This window comes from Lissotriton vulgaris, unplaced genomic scaffold (assembly GCF_964263255.1).
Source record: "Lissotriton vulgaris unplaced genomic scaffold, aLisVul1.2 SCAFFOLD_1189, whole genome shotgun sequence".
In the NCBI taxonomy this organism is placed as follows: domain Eukaryota; kingdom Metazoa; phylum Chordata; class Amphibia; order Caudata; family Salamandridae; genus Lissotriton; species Lissotriton vulgaris.
The window spans coordinates 338,107-356,748 of NW_028249039.1; the positions used below are offsets into that span (position 1 = coordinate 338,107).

An 18,642-nucleotide genomic window follows, 5' to 3' on the forward strand; every position below is an offset into this window, starting at 1 on the left:
TTGCATCACTTACTTTAGATATAGGTTCACTATATCTATAGGTCACTACACTTAAAACCTAATTGTCACCCCTCGAGCTTGCCTTATCAATCATGAAAGCAGGGTGTTGGGATTTACGTGAAAGGGTGCCTCTCCATAATCAGAGCCCCTCTGCAGTCTTCGGAGACCATTCTCCCGGGTTGTCTGTGACTCAGCCGGACATATAGGTAGAGGTGCATTAGAACCTTGCTGTAAATGCCATCTCGAAAATGGCTGCATAAAAACATATCATGTTTGGTATCAAACACCTTGGAATCATACCTCCATACCGGTAACCGGTGTGGGAGGTATAATTTCACCCTTCTGAAGTGAGCTTCGTGGGGTCACTGGTCTATTCAGTTCCAGCCTTCTCGACCCGGTCATTACAAAACTAATTCTGCCGACCAGAGACACATTTCTGCCCTCCTGCTGCTAAGCCAAGCTCGAGCAGAGGAAGGCAGCACAATAGGCATCCTGTCACAGGGAGTTGTGACCACCTCCCAGACAGGGTTTAGTGTATTGGGGCTGGGTGGGTGCACTCTGAGAGTGCTTAGAAGGAAGCACCTGGGGCACATTTGGTGTCCCTGTGCATAGTCCAGATCAAATCAGTTCTGGGAGTTGTTGGCTCCTGCTCTGGCACGAAACTGGACAAAGGACATGGGAGTAACCTCCCCCCTGCCCTAGGAAGGTCCTCTGAATATGTCCAACCCTCTCCTGTGGGTACAAAAGCGCTTACCTGACTGTAGCTCTTCAGATTTTACGTGGACAAGATTCTACAAGAAGAAACCACTGGCCTTTGACCACCTGGACACTCTGGACTTTGCTGGACTTCGACTGGGCCCGACTTTGTCTCCCTCTCCGTCCAAAGCTTTGTCTGTGCCCTTGCTTCATACAGGCTCTGTGCAGGACCTGTGGTGTACTAAGGACAACTGAAGAATCTCCCTTGGGGTGAAGGAGTCACACCCCTGCGTTCACAGGTACTTCAACGCAACTGACCAGTCTGCTGCTCCTGAGCTCTTGCAGACTCTGAAGCCTCCAGCAACACATGAGTTGGGTCTAGAAGGTCCCTGAGGTTGATCTGCCCTCTCAGCAAGTTTGAAGCCAGTATCCCTCGTGGTGACTGCATAACCCGAACCCTTGTGCGCTGCGTTTGTTTGCAAGTGCATATGCTTGTTGGCAATTCCTGAGCTTGTGCATTGGACTTTGTGTAGTCCTGACCCTGAGCAGTATTTCCACCAAAGAACTCTGGCCTCCTCACACTGAGTGCTTTGTGGGCTGATACTTCATGATCTTGCTCGAGGTCCCCTCGCGAATCCTGGTTATTCAGCCTGTGGGTCCTTGTTGTAAATAGATGACAGATTACTTCGAGTTGATTACATGTAGATTTATTGTAGGACACAGCTGAGTACAAACCTTGCCAGCTGACCAGACCATCAACTGACACAAGTAGAACACTCTGGCACAAGTTAGAACACACACAGGTATTCTGGGAAGCGGAGGCGGTAAGAACACTAAGGAAGGGCTAATGACTATTGTCAGCCATATAACATGAAGAATCAATATACAACACATCTTCCTCCTTTACAGGAAAGAAATAAAACAAAACATAAAAACTAAAGCTTAAAGTATGGGAGACAGAAACAATAATATTAAAGACAGATAGGAGGTCTAAGACGACTTGAACTATTTTAGTTCATGAAGGCAAAAGAGCATTTGGGGGAAAAGAGTGTAAAAGTGAAGTGTGAGGTGAGACACAACACTCAAAACAACTAATAGGCATCACCACTACCTACTCCCCTTAGACTGACAAAACAGGAAAAGACAGTCTACTCTCTCCACTTCGTCTTTGACCAGTAAAACAGGAAGAGACAGTCCACTCTCTGAAATCTGTTTCCGTCCACCAACACTTTACGCTCTGAGTTGGAGATAGACAGTTCAACCTACGCCATCATGCTTTACAAATACCACAGTCTTAGATGCACTTTGAGAATTCCATACTTAGGCACTCTTCAAGATTACTAAGTGCAGTAACGCATGTGATGTAAATAGATTCAAATTTTAGCTTGAAGCTTTCACTTCAAAAGATGGATACATATTCCTAGGTGTGACTAGCTGTAACACTGTCTGGACAACTGTCCATCCTTGATGTTAATCCTGGAACCTTTGTCTCCATTTTAACCTTTCCGTCCAGGCTCTGTCCTGGGACCTTTGTCCCCATTTTGGACTTACTGTCCAGACTCTGTCCTGGGACCTTTGCCCCCGTTGTGGACTTTCTGTCTAGACTCTGTCCTGGGACCTTTGCCCCCATTGTGGACTTTCTGTCCAGACTCTGCCCTGGGACCTTTGTCCCCATTGTTAACTTTCTGTCCAGGCTCTCCATCTTGGTACTGGGACATTCCGCTCCTTGTTCCGGGACAACCTTGTCTCCTCTTTGCACGAGCATTGTCCATACTTTGTTTTTGGAACGGCCTTTGTCCAGTCCTGTTTCTTTTACCTCTGTCCTCTCGCTTCTTCAGCGCACTTATGGACTAGATTTGCCCTGCTCTTTGGCTTTCTGAAAATGACAAGTGCTAGTTGTGGAAGACTGTTCCGAGTCAACAGACGCGCTTCTGGTTCAGAAACATTTACTACCTGCAGGTTCTGTACACCGTTAGTTATTGGACATTTGTCCGTAGGTTCTCTGTGTGTATTTTAGGCCCTAAGGTACATTTCTGCGCTAAAATGTCCTACTCACGAAACTACAGTGGAAATGGATTGCTTGCTCTGTTCTTAAACACTCTGTAATGATTCTAGTTTGGATAAAACAATCCAAAGGAAAATACTTAATAAGTCCACAAGATGGCACTGTTGTGAAGGAATACCATCAAAACTGTCTTCAAATACAGATACGAGTGCACAGTACTGCCGTGTTGAATGCTGTTGACTTAAATGTTCTTCATGCAGTTTAAACTAAACACTAGCGATGGATATGGCAACACGAGAAATACCTTCGCAATGTGTGAAGCTTAGTTGCAGCAGTTCAGCACACACTGGAACATTTGATGAAGAATGCCAAGATTAGAAAACAAAATGAGAATGTCTTTGCTTACCTATACTTTTGGCAAGAACCTTGGAGCGCAGCAAATTGTTGCCTTCAAAAAATAACAAATAAAACTCAATCTTGGCAACTAGGGACATGAGCTGACTCAAGGAAATGACAATCAGAACAAGTGTGAATAGAAACACTTGGTCTTCGCTCTCTCACACAAGTTTATTTCATTGCGTTGTGCTCCAGTAACTCCGTTGCCATGGGAACAAAATGACACGGAGAATGAAGCTACAAAATGACCGCTTGGCGTCGCGCAAGACGTTTCACGTTGGGCGACAATGCGTGATGATGCACCCAGTCTGGCAGCAAGGAATGATAACTTCCCTACTCCGAGATGACGCTGGGCACACAACGTCACAATGGAGCATGCAGATCCTCTGCTGAGACCAATGGAGATGCTAATACGTCATCATTTTGAAATGTGCCATGAAGGAGAGCGGGTCAACACGGAGGCAGACAAACGGTATTCAGAGGCAAACATACATTCCATTGCTCAAAAGACTCACAGTAGAAGAACTTGGGTATTGTTTCTTTTTTCCTTCCTTTGTTTATGGTAGCATGTTTCCATTTTTTCCAAGCGATTCTCTCTTATTTTCTTTCCTTTTACAGCAGCTGTGGCTTGAACTTTAAAAGTACTTCGCTCCAATCTGTGCAGTTTCTCGTGTCTAATACTTCATTTGTAAATTACAGGAAGCAGAGGAGAAATTTTCTCGAGCTATTTCTTAAAGTAACTGGTTTCTTTTCATTATTGTGATGAGTTTCACAGCATAGGCATTTCCTTTTTTCTTGGTTTTAGCTGCAGCTGATTGAGAAGTAGTTTAGTTTGACTTTTGCTGCCACTTTAGACAGGTTTCTTAACTTTTCAATGCGCTTCAAATACTTGCGGCTGGTTTCTTCAGTTTTCACGATGCTTCAAAGATTTCTGGTTACTTGGCAGCTTTGTTTCTCTACACCTTACTTCTAAGTGCAGTTGGGTGGTAAGGAGTCTTAGGTTCTTGTTGCGCAGTGCTGCCAGGGATAAGTAATGGACTCACGGTTCTTTAGTTGCTTTAGTTTCCTTTGACTTTCCCTCATTCATGCAGTTTCATGCTTCTTTTGATAATGTTCCTGGCAGCAGATAGGTGGACCGCAGTGGGTTCTCTTTGCGAGGTGTAGCTCAGGCTGTGTTTGATGGTTTCTTCTCTGGTCTGGTCAGCAGAAAACGTCGCCAAAATGTTGTAAATAGATGACAAGATACTTCTAGTTGATTACATGTAGATTTATTGTAGGACACAGCTGAGTACAAACCTCGCCAGCTGACCGGACCGTCAACTGACACAATGAGAACACTCTGGCACAGGTTAGAACACACACAGGTATTCTGGGAAGCTGAGGCGGTAAGAACACTAAGGAAGGGCTAATGACTATTGTCAGCCATATTACATGAATAATCAATATACAACAGTCCTCCTGAGGGTCATCTTGATTTCTGTTGGGCTTTCCTACTTGCTCCAGACATGCCCTGACTCCCCATTGCTTGGTGAGTCTCCTGGGCCTTGCTGGTCCACACGGTAACCTGCTTGACCGTCCTGCGTGGGTATGCTTTTGCCAAGGCTTGTTGGTGCTCCAGCTGGACACTGACCCCTCAGCACTCAACATCCTTTGTGGGACAGCTTGTATCTGTCTACTGGTCATCGTTGACATCTCCTGGTCCTTGTGGCTGGAGAGTCAAGCATCCCTTCTTCGCACCTGAACCACCCGACATCAGTGGGCATTAGTCTACCTCTGCAGTGACCCAGACTCTGTCCCCTCTGCTTTCAGGTTCCTTCCTTCCATAATCCAGGCTTGGATTCCACCGGACCCTTTTTACCTTCACGGCAGCAGCACTTCTTCGAAGCCTTCGATAGAGAATGACAGCTGTTTCCGACTCCACTGCAGGCCTATGCACCCGGCTCCTCTGGGATAGGTAACTCTGGTACTATGGTATCCACGGGTAGGGTGGCTCCCCGACCTCTTATTTTCTGAAGAGTTTCTTCAAAGTCCTCCTAGAAGGGTCCTTAAACTGTAAAATTTCAACCGCGACTTCCCCATAGAATTGTACGAAGCCCGCTGTCGTGTTAGCACATTGCACCCATCCTCCGTGTGGTCCCTATCTACTCACCTTGGGTGGTTCCTTGGGGTCCCAGCTATTCTACGTGCTCCAGACCTTGTCTTGACCCGAGTTGTGGTTATTATACCACTATTTTAGTATATGGTTTGGTCTCCCCCTGGAGCCCACTGTGTATTGTGCTACTGACAACTGTTCTAATAATCTCGTATTGTGTGCTTTGTGTTCTAGCCTCGTGTAGAGGATGCTAGAGAGTGTTATATTAATAAATACATATTTTTATATAACTACTGTGTGGCTCTCCTTTCATTTAATCAATATAGGAGGTGATATTCTGGTCAACCAAGCTGCTTTACCTTCCTTCAAGACTAAGCCTGAAGGCTGCTCTCCACAGCTACCACTTGGATAGCTTTCTGAAGGTTATCTCTGACCTCACACATTATAAGGGTCGTTTGGACTGGTGCAAGGTGCCCACTTTAATTAGTGAAAAAGGAGTGTACCTTGTGCACTCAGATTCTGTTTAGTATATATTTTTCGATATGTGTGCAATGTTGTGGTTAATGCCTACTGAGCATATATGAACAATTAATTTTGGAGGCCCAGCCCCGCAAGGGTGACTGGGACTACAACATGCACTAACGTTTGAAATGTTTTTTACAAAAAACAAATTAAATCCATTTTCTCATTTGCTTATTCATAATGTTTATATGTATCTTTGCATCAAAACTGTCAATGTATTTTACATGAAAAAATGTTAACGACTGCGTTAGGCAATCAAATATTTTACATACATAAAAATATATACATTTTGACTTCACACCCAATGCATTTCGAGACCACAGTCTCTTCTTCAGGGGTACAGCTGTAAAAGAAAATATATCATGAGACCAAATCACTCAAATAATGTTGTTTTCATATGTAGATCCTAAACTTCTCCAACCAATTAGTGTCGTGACCCAATCACCAACACCTGTGTATCACACTCAATAAAACCACAACTTACTTGAAGTCCTTAATTATTTCCTAAATGGAACAACTGCAAAATAAACAAAATATCAACCAAGGTCCAGAAAATTAATTCATCTATTCTTGAACTTTATCAAGAATATTATATCCTTTACAAAATTTACCTTTGTTCCACAAAGCTGGTTTCTTATCAGAATGGGACGGCCAATTACTTCCTCAATACTGGTGCTGCTGCAATGTTATGAGAGCCTTTGTAAGTGACACAAACTCCCAAATGAATATATTCAAAGAAAACGTATTACTCTTCTCTCACCTATGATCGTATTCAACAGTTAATCCCAATGTAACTTCTTTGATGTTCAAGGACACTCTAAGAAGTAAATAAAACAACCCGTCATGACTAAGTCCTGTTAGGATACTTCAATGTTAGCATGATAAAAAGGATGCCTCTATGTAATAAGCGGGTTTCTTACCTATGGCACTACTAGTATTCTCTGTAAACCTCCGTACAAAACGCTGTCCCGACTCGCCATGACAGTCTTTGAATTCAACTGTTCAAAACATACTCCTGTGTCACATGATCGCTATCTCAGATTCATGAGAATAGAAAACGGACTCTTATGTTCCGTACTGATTAAAGAAGCAAAAAAGCCTCAATGTCCTTATATCACAGCTCGTACAGATCAATTGGGTCAGAGCAAAGAATTACTCGAGCACCCAATAATATTGCGTGCAACTACATAATATTGGAACATTGTAAATCAAATATCCAAACACGTGTCTAAAATTTCATTAACGGGAATACAAAAATGTCTATCGGTGAAATCTGCACCTGCAAGTCTATCTGAGGAAGAACCTGTCCTCTTGACGCTTGTATTCGACGAACAGCCACTTTACTGGTTATAAAATATAACTTTCTATTGATTGTAATCCCAGTGAAATCAACAAAGGACTAATTCAGCCACTAGCTGGTTCCAAAGTGTTGCTGTCAGTAGATTTCAAGACCAGCGAAATAAACATAAGACTCATTCCGTGCCTTCTGGGCATGGTACTAGTCATAAAAATAAACAAAAGACTATATAAGTAGCTACAGCATGAATTCTAATTTTCAATCTAAGTAATAATAATTCGCAATGATCGATAAAGTTTACAAATAAATAAAATAACTATAGAAATTCAATTGCGTACATTCACAATACATTACATTAAATAAATATACAATCAACATTAATGTTGAGTGACGTCTGGTTGTGGGTGTTGTATTGATGTGTGAATATTTGTTTTACCTAAGATCAGTTGGAGTGGAAAGAACATGTTTAGAGGAAACACAACATCTCTAATTTGTCGTTGAGTCCTATCAGATTTAGAGTTTTCAGACGTTTGATCCAATATACTTCACGTTGGAGAAGTTTCTTGGAATTATCACTTCCAGGTACTTTAGCCACCTGTTCAATAATTTGAAATTTAAGTTGTGCTATCGTGTGTCTACTTTCCTGACCCGTGCAGAAGGGGTCCCTCCCCTCACTCCCTGACCTCCTGGGTATCGTAGTGCTATATCACTGCTGTTTGTGCTTTAAAATTGCTCGGAACGCTCTAACGCTCTATCACTCGCATTGCACTGCTCGACTTCTGGGTTTTGTTATTTAAAATTATTCATAGCGTTGTATCATTGCTCGACTGCTGCTGGGTATCGTAGCGCTATATCACTGCTGTTTGTGCTTTAAATTTACTCATAGCGCTCTATTGCTCGCACAGCTGGTACACATTGGGCCCCAATCTCACCCTGCTTTGCTTTGTTATTATTGCTGCCATTTTGTTGTTGTGCCATCCCAGCCCGTCCCTCCACCCCGCTCCCGCCTCCCAGCTGACCCTCCCTCGCTCCGCCCCCCCTATCCATTAATGTCAGAACAGCCTACGCGCAGCGTTCACGCGCAGCGGACGCGACCCATGCGTGCCCAAGGTGCGCCAAAGGTAAGCCCTTCTACGCCCGTCCGCGCCCAGCGCCCGACCCCCTGGTCCTCGCAAATCCCACTCCACCCGCATAATGTACGATGCCGCATTCCTCTCAGCACTCAACCCCGGCCGACTCCAAGACTGTTACCAAGCCACCCCTGGACACACCCACAGACCCTTCACCTGCCACTCCTGCAAACTCGACTGCATCAAGACCCACACTAAATTCACAGACTCCAAACAGAGCTCCGACACTAACCACCTGAAGTGCATCCTACTCAACACCCGCTCGGTCCACAGACACGCCATTGAGCTTTGGAACCTACTCGACACCACTTAGCCGGACGTCGCCTTCCTTACAGAAACCTGGATGAACGCCTCATCAGCTCCCGACATCGCCATAGCCATCCGGGACGACTACAAGATCATCCGAAAAGACCGCACCATCCAAACAGAAGGAGGCATCGCCATCGTACATAAGAACTCCATCCGCATCACGACCAGCTCAGACGATAACCTCGCAGCCGCCGAACACCTTCACTTCCAGATCCACACCGACCCCAAAACCACACTCAGAGGCACCCTCATCTACAGACCACCAGGACCCCGCACTCAATTCAGCGAAGATATCACTGACTTCATCAGCCCACACGCCCTCCCCTCTGAGGACTTCATTCTACTGGGAGACCTCAACTTCCACCTGGAAAAGAAAAACGACAGCAACACCACCACCCTCCTGGACAACTTGGCCAATCTCGGACTAAAACAACTTGTTGATACCGCCACCCACTATGCCGGGCACACGCTCGACCCAATCTTCACCTCCAGCAAGCACATCTCCTTCAACCACACCACAGCTCTCCACTGGACGGACCACAGCTGCGTTCACTTCAACTACAAAAAGACCACGACCCACAACCTCCCTCAACCAATCCCCCGAAGAAACTGGAACAAAATTCCACCGACCAGCTCTTCTCTTCCCTTCACAAAAACCCTCCTGCCAAATCATCGGACCCAAACCAAGCTGCCACCAATCTCACACAATGGATCACCCACAGCGCCGACGAACTAGCACCCTTGAAAAACCATCAAATCAAGCAAAGTGGCAAAAAAGCCCCCTGGTTCAACGATGACCTTAAGACATCCAAGAAGTTCTGTCGTACCCTTGAGAAAGCCTGGAGAAAAAACCCAACCACTGACAACCTGACCACCTTCAAGAACGCCACCCGCAAACACCACCAACTGATCCGATCCACCAAGAAATCAGCATTCATGGATCGACTTGACAACAACGCCCACAACAGCAAGGAACTATTCAACATCGTCAAAGAATTTACCAACCCCACTGCCGGCACCAACGACATCACCCGATCCCAAGACCTCTGCGACTCCCTAGCCTCTTTCTTCCACAACAAAATCGCCGACATACATAACAGCTTTGAAAACCAGTCCGGAGACCAGTCCACTCCACCCACCCCCGAACCAAATCCCCCCTCTAACAACCTTTGCGCCTGGGACCCAATCACCACTGAAGACACCATCCGCCTGATGAACTCCATCCACTCAGGATCGCCTACCGAACCATGTCCCCACCACATCTTCAACAAAGAAGACTCCATCATCGCACCCCATCTCCGAGACGTCATCAACTGCTCCCTCAACTCCGCCACCTTCCCGGAAAGCTGGAAACATGCCGAACTCAGCGCCCTTCTGAAGAAACCCACAGCAGACCCCACTGAACTTAAGGACTACCGCCCCATCTCGCTCCTCCCATTCCCTGCCAAAGTCATTGAGAAAGCCATCAACAGTCAGCTCGCCACCATCCTCGAATCCAACAAATCCCTCCACCCTTCACAGTCCGGCTTCCGAGCCAAACACAGCACTGAAACCGCCCTCATCGCAGCAACAGACGACATTCGAACACTACTGTACAACGGAGAAACAGTTGCCCTCATCCTACTTGACCTCTCCGCAGCCTTCGACACAGTCTGTCATAGCACCCTCATACAACGCCTTAACAACGTCGGAATACAAGCTAAAGCATTGGACTGGATCATCTCGTTCCTCGCCGGAAGAACCCAGAGAGTCCGCCTCCCCCCTTTCAGATTGGAGCCCACCGAAGTCATCTGAGGCGTACCACAAGGATCATCACTCAGTCCCACCCTCTTCAACGTATACATGAGGCCCCTCGCATCCATCGAGCGCCAACACAACCTCAACATCATCTCCTACGCAGACGACACCCAGCTGATCCTCTCCCTCACCAAAGACCCAAACACCGCCAAAACCAACTTACACGAAGGAATGAAAGATGTTGCCGAGTGGATGAAGAACAGCCGTCTAAAACTGAACTCGGACAAAACGGAAGTCCTAATCTTAGGCTCATACCCCTCTGCTTGGGACGACTCATGGTGGCCACCGGCCCTGGGAATAGCACCCATACCAATGGACCACGCACGCAACCTGGGCTTCATCCTGGACTCCTCCCTCTCGATGACCAGACAATTCAACGCCGTTTCTTCATCATGCTTCAACATCCTACGCATGCTCAAAAAAAATTCCGTTGGATCCCCACGCACTGGTCGACTGGATTACGGAAACACCCTTTACGCCGGAACCACAGCCAAACTACAGAAAAAACTCCAACGCATCCAAAATGCCTCAGCCAGACTCATACTAGACATCCCCCGCCAAGCTCACATCTCCGGTCACCTGAAAGACCTCCACTGGCTCCCCGTCAACAAGTGGATAACGTTCCGACTCCTCTCCCACGCACACAAAGCCCTCTACGACCTAGGACCCGACTGCCTCAACACACGCCTGTCCTTTTACACCCCCACCCGCCAACTTCATTCATCCAATCAGGCCCTCGCCGCTATTCCGAGCATCAACAGATCCACCATGGGGGGAAGATCCTTCTCCTACTTAGCGGCCAAAACCTGGAATTCTCTCCCCACCCACCTCTGCCTTACACAGAACCACCTCTCCTTCAGAAAGCAACTTAAAACTTGGATATTCGATAAGAAAAGTACCCCCCTCCTCCCTCAAGCGCCTTGAGACCCTCTGGGTGAGTAGTGCGCTATACAAATTTTTGAACGTGAACTTGAACTTGTTTCCAGTGGAGATGTCACATTTCCTGTTCTTATCCTGCTTTTGTGTTCTGAGAGCCGTGCTTTCATTTTTCTTTCAGTCTTTCCAACATACAAAAGCCCACAAGGGCATTTGATGATGTATATGACGTTCTCTGAATTGCAAGTGCTCTGATTTTGTAAGGTGATGCTTTCTCCTGACTGTGGATGTGAAAGTATATTTGCAATGAATGCAATTCCAACATTTAAATGTTCCTGCTTTTAGCAATTTTTCTCTTTTCTTGCTTGTCAGTAGTTCTTTCTAAAAATCTGAAAGAACACAAAAGCAGGATAAGAACAGGAAATGTGACATCTCCACTGGCAACACACTGGAAAGAAAGTAGACACACGATAGCACAACTTAAATTTCAAATTATTGAACAGGTGGCTAATTACCTGGAAGTGATAATTCCAAGAAACTTCTCCAACGTGAAGTATATTGGATCAAACGTCTGAAAACTCTAAATCCGACAGGACTCAACGACAAATTAGAGATGTCGTGTTTCCTCTAAACATGTTCTTTCCACTCCAACTGATCTTAGTTAAAACAATTATTCACACATCAATACAACACCCACAACCAGACGTCACTCAACATTAATGTTGATTGTATATTTATTTAATGTAATGTATTGTGAATGTACGCAATTGAATTTCTATAGTTATTTTATTTATTCGTAAACTTTATCGATCATTGCGAATTATAATTACTTAGATTGAAAATTGGAATTCATGCTGTAGCTACTTATATAGTCTTTTGTTTATTTTTATGACTAGTACCATGCCCAGAAGGCACGGAATGAGTCTTATGTTTATTTCGCTGGTCTTGAAATCTACTGACAGCAACACTTTGGAACCAGCTAGTGGCTGAATTAGTCCTTTGTTGATTTCGCTGGGATTACAATCAATAGAAAGTTATATTTTATAACTAGTAAAGTGGCTGTTCGTCGAATACAAGCGTCAAGAGGACAGGTTCTTCCTCAGATAGACTTGCAGGTGCAGATTTCACCGATAGACATTTTTGTATACCCGTTTATGAAATTTTAGACACGTGTTTGGATATTTGATTTACATTGTTCCAATATTATGTAGATGCACGCAATATTATTGGGTGCTCGAGTAATTCTTTGCTCTGACCCAACTGATCTGTACGAGCCGTGATATAAGGACATTGAGGCTTTTTTGCTTCTTTAATCAGTACGGAGCTCCGTATTAACATAAGAGTCCGTTTTCTATTCTCATGAATCTGAGATAGGGATCATGTGACACGGGAGTATGTTTTGAACAGTTGAATTCAAAGACTGTCATGGCGAGTCAGGACAGCGTTTTGTACGGAGGATTACAGAGAATACTAGTCGTGCCATAGGTAAGAAACCCGTTTAGTACATAGAGGCATCATTTTTATCATGCTAGCATTGAAGTATCCTAACAGGACTTAGTCATGACGGGTTGTTTTATTTACTTCTTAGAGTGTCCTTGAACATCAAAGAAGTTACATTGGGATTAGCTGTTGAATACGATCATAGGTGAGAGATGAGTAATACGTTTTCTTTGAATATATTAATTTGGGAGTTCGTGTCACTTACGAAGGCTCTCATAACATTGCAGCAGCACCAATATTGAGGAACTAATTGGCCGTCCCATTCTGATAAGAAACCAGCTTTGTGGAAAGAAGGTAAATTTTGTACAGGATGTAATATTCTTGATAAAGTCCAAGAAGAGATGAATTAATTTTCTGGACCTTGGTTGATATTTTGTTTATTTTGCAGTTGTTTCATTTAGGGAATAATTAAGGACTTCAAGTAAGTTGTGGTTTTATTGAGTGTGATACACAGGTGTTGGTGATTGGGTCACAACACTAATTGGTTGGAGAAGTTTAGGATCTACATATGAAAACAACATTATTTGAGTGATTTGGTCTCATGATATATTTTCTTTTACAGCTGTACCCCTGAAGAAGAGACTGTGGTCTCGAAATGCATTGGGTGTGAAGTAAAAATGTATATATTTTTATGTATGTAAAATATTGGATTGCATAACACAGTTATTAAAATTATGTAATGTAAAATACATTGACAGTTTTGATGCAAAGATACATATAAACATTATGAATAAGCAAATGAGAAAATGGATTTAATTTGTTTATTGTAAAAAACATTTCAGACGTTGGTGCATGTTGTAGTCCTAGTCGCCCTTGCGGGGCTGGGCCTTCAAAATTCACTTTAATTAGTGGGCAGCATATACCAGGCCAACTTCTCACAGTGATGCTATGACATACTACTATTGCTTGATCGTAAGTTAACCATGCAGCCTACAGGCCACCCATGGGTGACACGAGAAGGTTCTAGTGTGGAGCAGTGTCCCATTTCTCAGATTCCTATACTCAGTAGTGGGCATAGCTGTGCAGGGAATTGGGGGCCCGCAAGGGGAGGTACACTCTCAAGGTGGACTGGCTGTGGGGGGGCTAGCTCAGTTGTAATGCCGACCAGGCAGGAGTCTATGGGTCCATTGGGTCAGGGAGTGGGCGTGTATGTGTCCCTGGGGTGCTGCCCCTGTGTGGGTGGATTCCAAGCGGTATTGCCGCTATAAGACTACAGGGAAAGGGAAGGTGGGTGTGCAGGGGGGACACATCAGAGAACCACTGTGTGTGGGTGGCTCAGTGATATATTAAATCTTAATACTAAATCACCAAATAGTTTCAATGTCAGGGAGGATCTCTATAATTTCTTATAAAAATGGATATGGGTAGTGCCATCCCAAAAATGTTTTAATATTTGAATCTAATAATCAGAGAGTGATATGGTATACACCAGTTTTTTTTTTTAATACAGGTGGAAGACCTTATATTTGGCACTAACTAATTCCATAGTTTAGTCACTTGCACAGAGAAAGATGTGCCACCAATGTTTTTTTTCCTTGTATGCTAGGATTATGAGACAGAGTGACGGTCTAAAGCATAGGTTCCCGTTTTAGATGTATTTTGTGATTTTCTTCCTCATGAAAAGTGGTGTGTTGCTATAAATTGCTTTGTGGGTGATCCAAAGCATCTTGAAAGAGGATCTCCTGGCAACTGATAACCAGCAAAGGGCCTTCAAAACAGGGAAAATATGGGTTTGTGGCTTTACATGCAGGAGTAGTCTGACAGCAGAGGTCTGAATTCTCTGTAATATTCTGTAGTTGATAAACGTGAGATGTTATATAGACCATTAGCCAGACCCTCCAGCATTTTGCAATTTCGCGATTCACGAAAAAATTGCGAAATCGGCTGACTAGCGCAATGGCCGCAATATTTACAATTATCGCCGCTATGTTTGCCAAAGTGTCTGCAAAACAAACAATGCCCGATAATATGCTGTGCGCGCACACGTCACTACGTGCCACTGTCCAGTCGTCCAATACCTGCTTCCTTCTGTCCAAGATCTGTCTGTTATTCTGACACTGGCCATTACATCTGCCAAAGAACAACAAAAGCGCAGAGAGTGCCAACAAAGTTGCCAAAGTAAACATATTTTCTTTTGTCTGTAAAATCTTATTGAATAGGCAATTTCGCTCATAATCCTTTCCGCCGCCATCAGCATTGAAGCGCCGGAGCTGCGGCCGTAGCGGTTGTGGTGGCAGCCGAGTAGGATTCCACATTGGCTATTTTGATGGCGTTTGTTCTGATTGCCCCCCCCAACCCCTCTACTTTCCCCCTCGCCTCCTTTGGGTAAAGGACTGTGCCGTGTACGTAGTTCTTCACCAATAATCCCACCACAGTGTAACACATTTTAAGTGAGCCAGGAAAATATGTCGGAGCTGAAAGTTGGGGAAGGTAGTTGCAAAATAAGATGCACTTTGGAACCTAAAAGAAATTAGTATGGTTAGTGTTTTAGACAAAACTTTCATTTCAAAATGCTAAACACCTTGGACCTTATTTATTAAGATCTTGCGCCGCCGATGCGTCACTTTTAAAATGGGAAAAAGGGACGCACCGGCAGCGCAAGGCCTTCATAAATGAGGCCACTTAGGTCTTCGGATCCCCCTCTTTCCCCCTTTATCGTTTCTTAAAGCAGTAATTAACAAAATGGATATATCAAGTCAAAAGGCATGAGTTTGGCAAATACACAGAAACAGGAGATGTCTGAGAACCATAGAGGACTTATTTGCAGGGCTTTCTTACCACTGCTACTTCAGCTACGTACCTCTTTCTGCTCGGAGGTCACCAAATGTTTTTTTGAAGGAATCATTATTAGACATATAAGTGTAGCTTTTATGTGTAGCAAAACGTATTCCATTTAATAAAATTGTCATTCAATCAACTGACGTAATGGTATGTAAATATTAAATGTTTAAAATGTTTTTACTAGCAAAACAAATCTTTTAAAAACGTCCACCCAAAGACACCGACTTACTGTGGTATTAACTGTGCACAAGACCCACCTTTCTTCAAGTGACACAGGCTCATGCAAAACCAACAATCCAGCCACCTATAGGCAGCATTGTGTCAGGGGATTTATTGTACTTATAGCTGCCAGCGTTAAACACTGGGCAGCTTGTGTCTGAGTCAGCATCTGTTTAACTATTATTTCACGGACCTGTGTGTGCACGCCACTCACTCATGCCCTTGATATGTGGTACCTAGAGGCAAGCTATCAAGAAGGAAAGCAGCAGGCCCCCGGTGTGTATCTCTTTGCTGCAGTTTCAAGATATTCTTAGAGTTTCTACTTGCTCAAATTGGGGTAAAATCTGATGTTTATCTGTTTCCCTAGATTTCATTGCTTGATTTTGTTCCGGAGAAATTGTCACTCATAGTCATTGAATGTTACTCATATGTACAGTGAATTTATGAAAATGTCACACATAAACAATCTGAAACTTGGCAGATATATACCCTGCAGAAGCTCTTCAGAAATGCTGGGGTTATTTCAAGGCCCCTTTTAGACCATTGGGTTTCAGAAAAGAGGATAGTTTTTTAAATGAATATCCTTGTCTTTGTCCACTCACAAATTCGCTGCATTACTTTCTAGTAAATCTAGTGCTCCAGCAGCTAAGCAGGACTTCCTCTATGGGTCACATTTGTATTATCAATATATTTTCAATGTTAAAAAGGGTGATAGAAATTACTGTTTTTTAAAACGGACGGGTCCAGGAGGCAGTGGTGCCCTGCCAGGGGTGCATACATGGGTGCTAGAACACCCCAGGGAGAAATACGGCCCCCTCTCAAGAGGTACATATTGAACCTGTGCTTCCGTTGAGCTGCAGACACTTTAAACATGCCAGTTTCACAGTGGAATACCCTGCTGAGCCAGTTTACATTGATTTAAGGCCGAAAATGTCTCAATAATGCTGCTAAATTTCCACTCTTGTGCCACTAAATTTCCATTTTTGTGCCGCTAAATTTGACAATTTATGCTGCAATATCCTGGGGGGTCTGATTAGCATAATCTAGTTTTTTATAGAACAAGAGAGATTGATGCTTGGACCTTGAGGCGAAGGTGTGAAAAGATGTGTCATAGCATTTTCATTGTAAGAATGTTGATCTTGGATAGCTCATTCACTTGGACATTCATGGACAGTTTGGAATCCATAGTGATGACAAGGTTTCTTACCTCCTTGGAAATTTATGGTGGTCCTAGACTGTCAGTCCAGGTGGAGAATGGGCCGTAGCATACATTTTTCCATTTTCCATTGGTTAGTATTTCAGTTATTGAGGTGTTCAATTGTGGTGGCTTCATGTCATCCACTGGCCAATGTCCAGGAGGTAACTGAAGATTTCTGAGTTTCCAATGTTCTTGGGACATTAAGACATATCTGTATTTCGTTTGCTCAAAAAGCTGCTGGCTGAGTGTTATACTAAGGCTGTAAATTTGTGAGCCATACACAAACATTAAGTAGCTTTTTATAAATGTACGGGATAACATGGTGACTCCCAGAACTCTCCTTCCACTATAAACCCTGATTTCTTCCTCCCATTCATTTGCTGACTGGAAAACGCTGATATTTGGGCTGTGCGTGTGTTGTCAAGGATAAACACTATATTCTCCATGAAAACCACCTTATCTTGTGTCCTGTTTCTTTTTCTGCAGGGAGAATGGGGAAGGGGGAGCACCAAAGGATCTTCTGGCAGAGCTGCCAACTGTGGACCATGGACTGGGAGGCAATAGGAGCATCATTCCAAGCTCTGACGACGAGCTCTCAGCTGCAGACAGCCCAGGTCCACGCTCCGACAGCCCCTCACTTCTCTACCCATACCAGGGGCTCTCTGGAAATACCACCCATGCCCTACTAATGAATGCTGGAGGCCAGCAGAGACAGGACTTCATGCACCACCGTGCCTTACAGGAATCTATTTTGGGTTCACTCACATCAAACCTAGTTGATTTAGGATCCTAAATCAAGGAGAACGACCATGGTTGGAGTGGGGTCTGAGAACAAATCCTTTAACTTTTCCCTTCATCTTTTCCTTTATTGACCCCAGCATCCCAAAATTATTTTATCTATCTGCTCAATGAATGTTCAAAGAGGATGTTCACCTACACCCCAGGATAATACACTTCGGCTCTGTTCCCTCCTGGCAAAGAGGTACCTGCTCACCAAGGATACCCACTTTCTTTTAGTGTCTATTGTTCTCTGCCCCACCGCCTTCCTAGTTCAGTTTCCTGTCTCTTTGTGTTTGTTGAATCTCTGGAGTCTGTTTTGTCACTGAATGTTCATGTCTTCTGTGTACATCGTACCATTTCTGTTGAAGCTGTGTAAATGATTTTCTATTAAAATGTGAATTGCTTAAGCCCAGAGGTTATTCTTTTTTAAATAATGAATTAGTGCATTTGGAGCATGCATGCTACTGCTGCGTGGCTTATGAGTAAACTGAATTATGTATATGTTCATCTTGTTTCACCTCGTTATAGGATATCCAATGTGAATAAGACAGATAATCGAGTCTGTACCTCTCAAACCAGGCAACTAAAACACTGCTACCGAAGGTGTAATACGATAGCCCAAAGTAAATAACATGTAACCTATCAAGAGTGTTGTACAGTTTCTTGGAACTGATAGCACCTTACCACTTGTTGTGTCCTGCTGGGCACAGTCTAGTGTTTTCATCAGCCTCTCTCATAAGGGCTGGCCCATACACCCACCCCACACCCATCCAACACAGGCGTCACCGGTCAGGTGACCTTCCCAATATTAGAGCCTGAGTGCACGTTCTCATGGCCAGTTCTAACCTATGCAAAAACAACAGTTGATGTACAGAATGCAAAACAATGTCATACATTCACCCCAGTTCAGAGATCTGGGCCTAAATCCATCGTTTTTTGCTCACCATGCCATTCCAATTTGAACCCAGCCATATGCAAATCAGTCTTGACCCTGTGCCCCATGGGAACAGTCCAGTCCGAACTGCCAAGGCAGGTCCTCCCTGG

At 44.1% G+C, this 18,642-nt stretch overlaps 1 protein-coding gene across 1 annotated transcript; it reads left to right on the forward strand.

Annotated features, from left to right (window-relative positions):
• Positions 1–3,387: 3,387 nt before the first annotated feature.
• LOC147663731 (homeobox protein six1a-like) lies at positions 3,388–18,005 on the forward strand. The gene is made up of 2 exons (XM_086950242.1): positions 3,388–3,569; positions 17,305–18,005. The coding sequence occupies exons 1-2, from the start codon at positions 3,466–3,468 to the stop codon at positions 17,609–17,611; spliced, it is 411 nt and encodes a 136-aa protein (XP_086806368.1). The 5' UTR covers positions 3,388–3,465; the 3' UTR covers positions 17,612–18,005.
• The last annotated feature ends 637 nt before the right edge of the window (positions 18,006–18,642 follow it).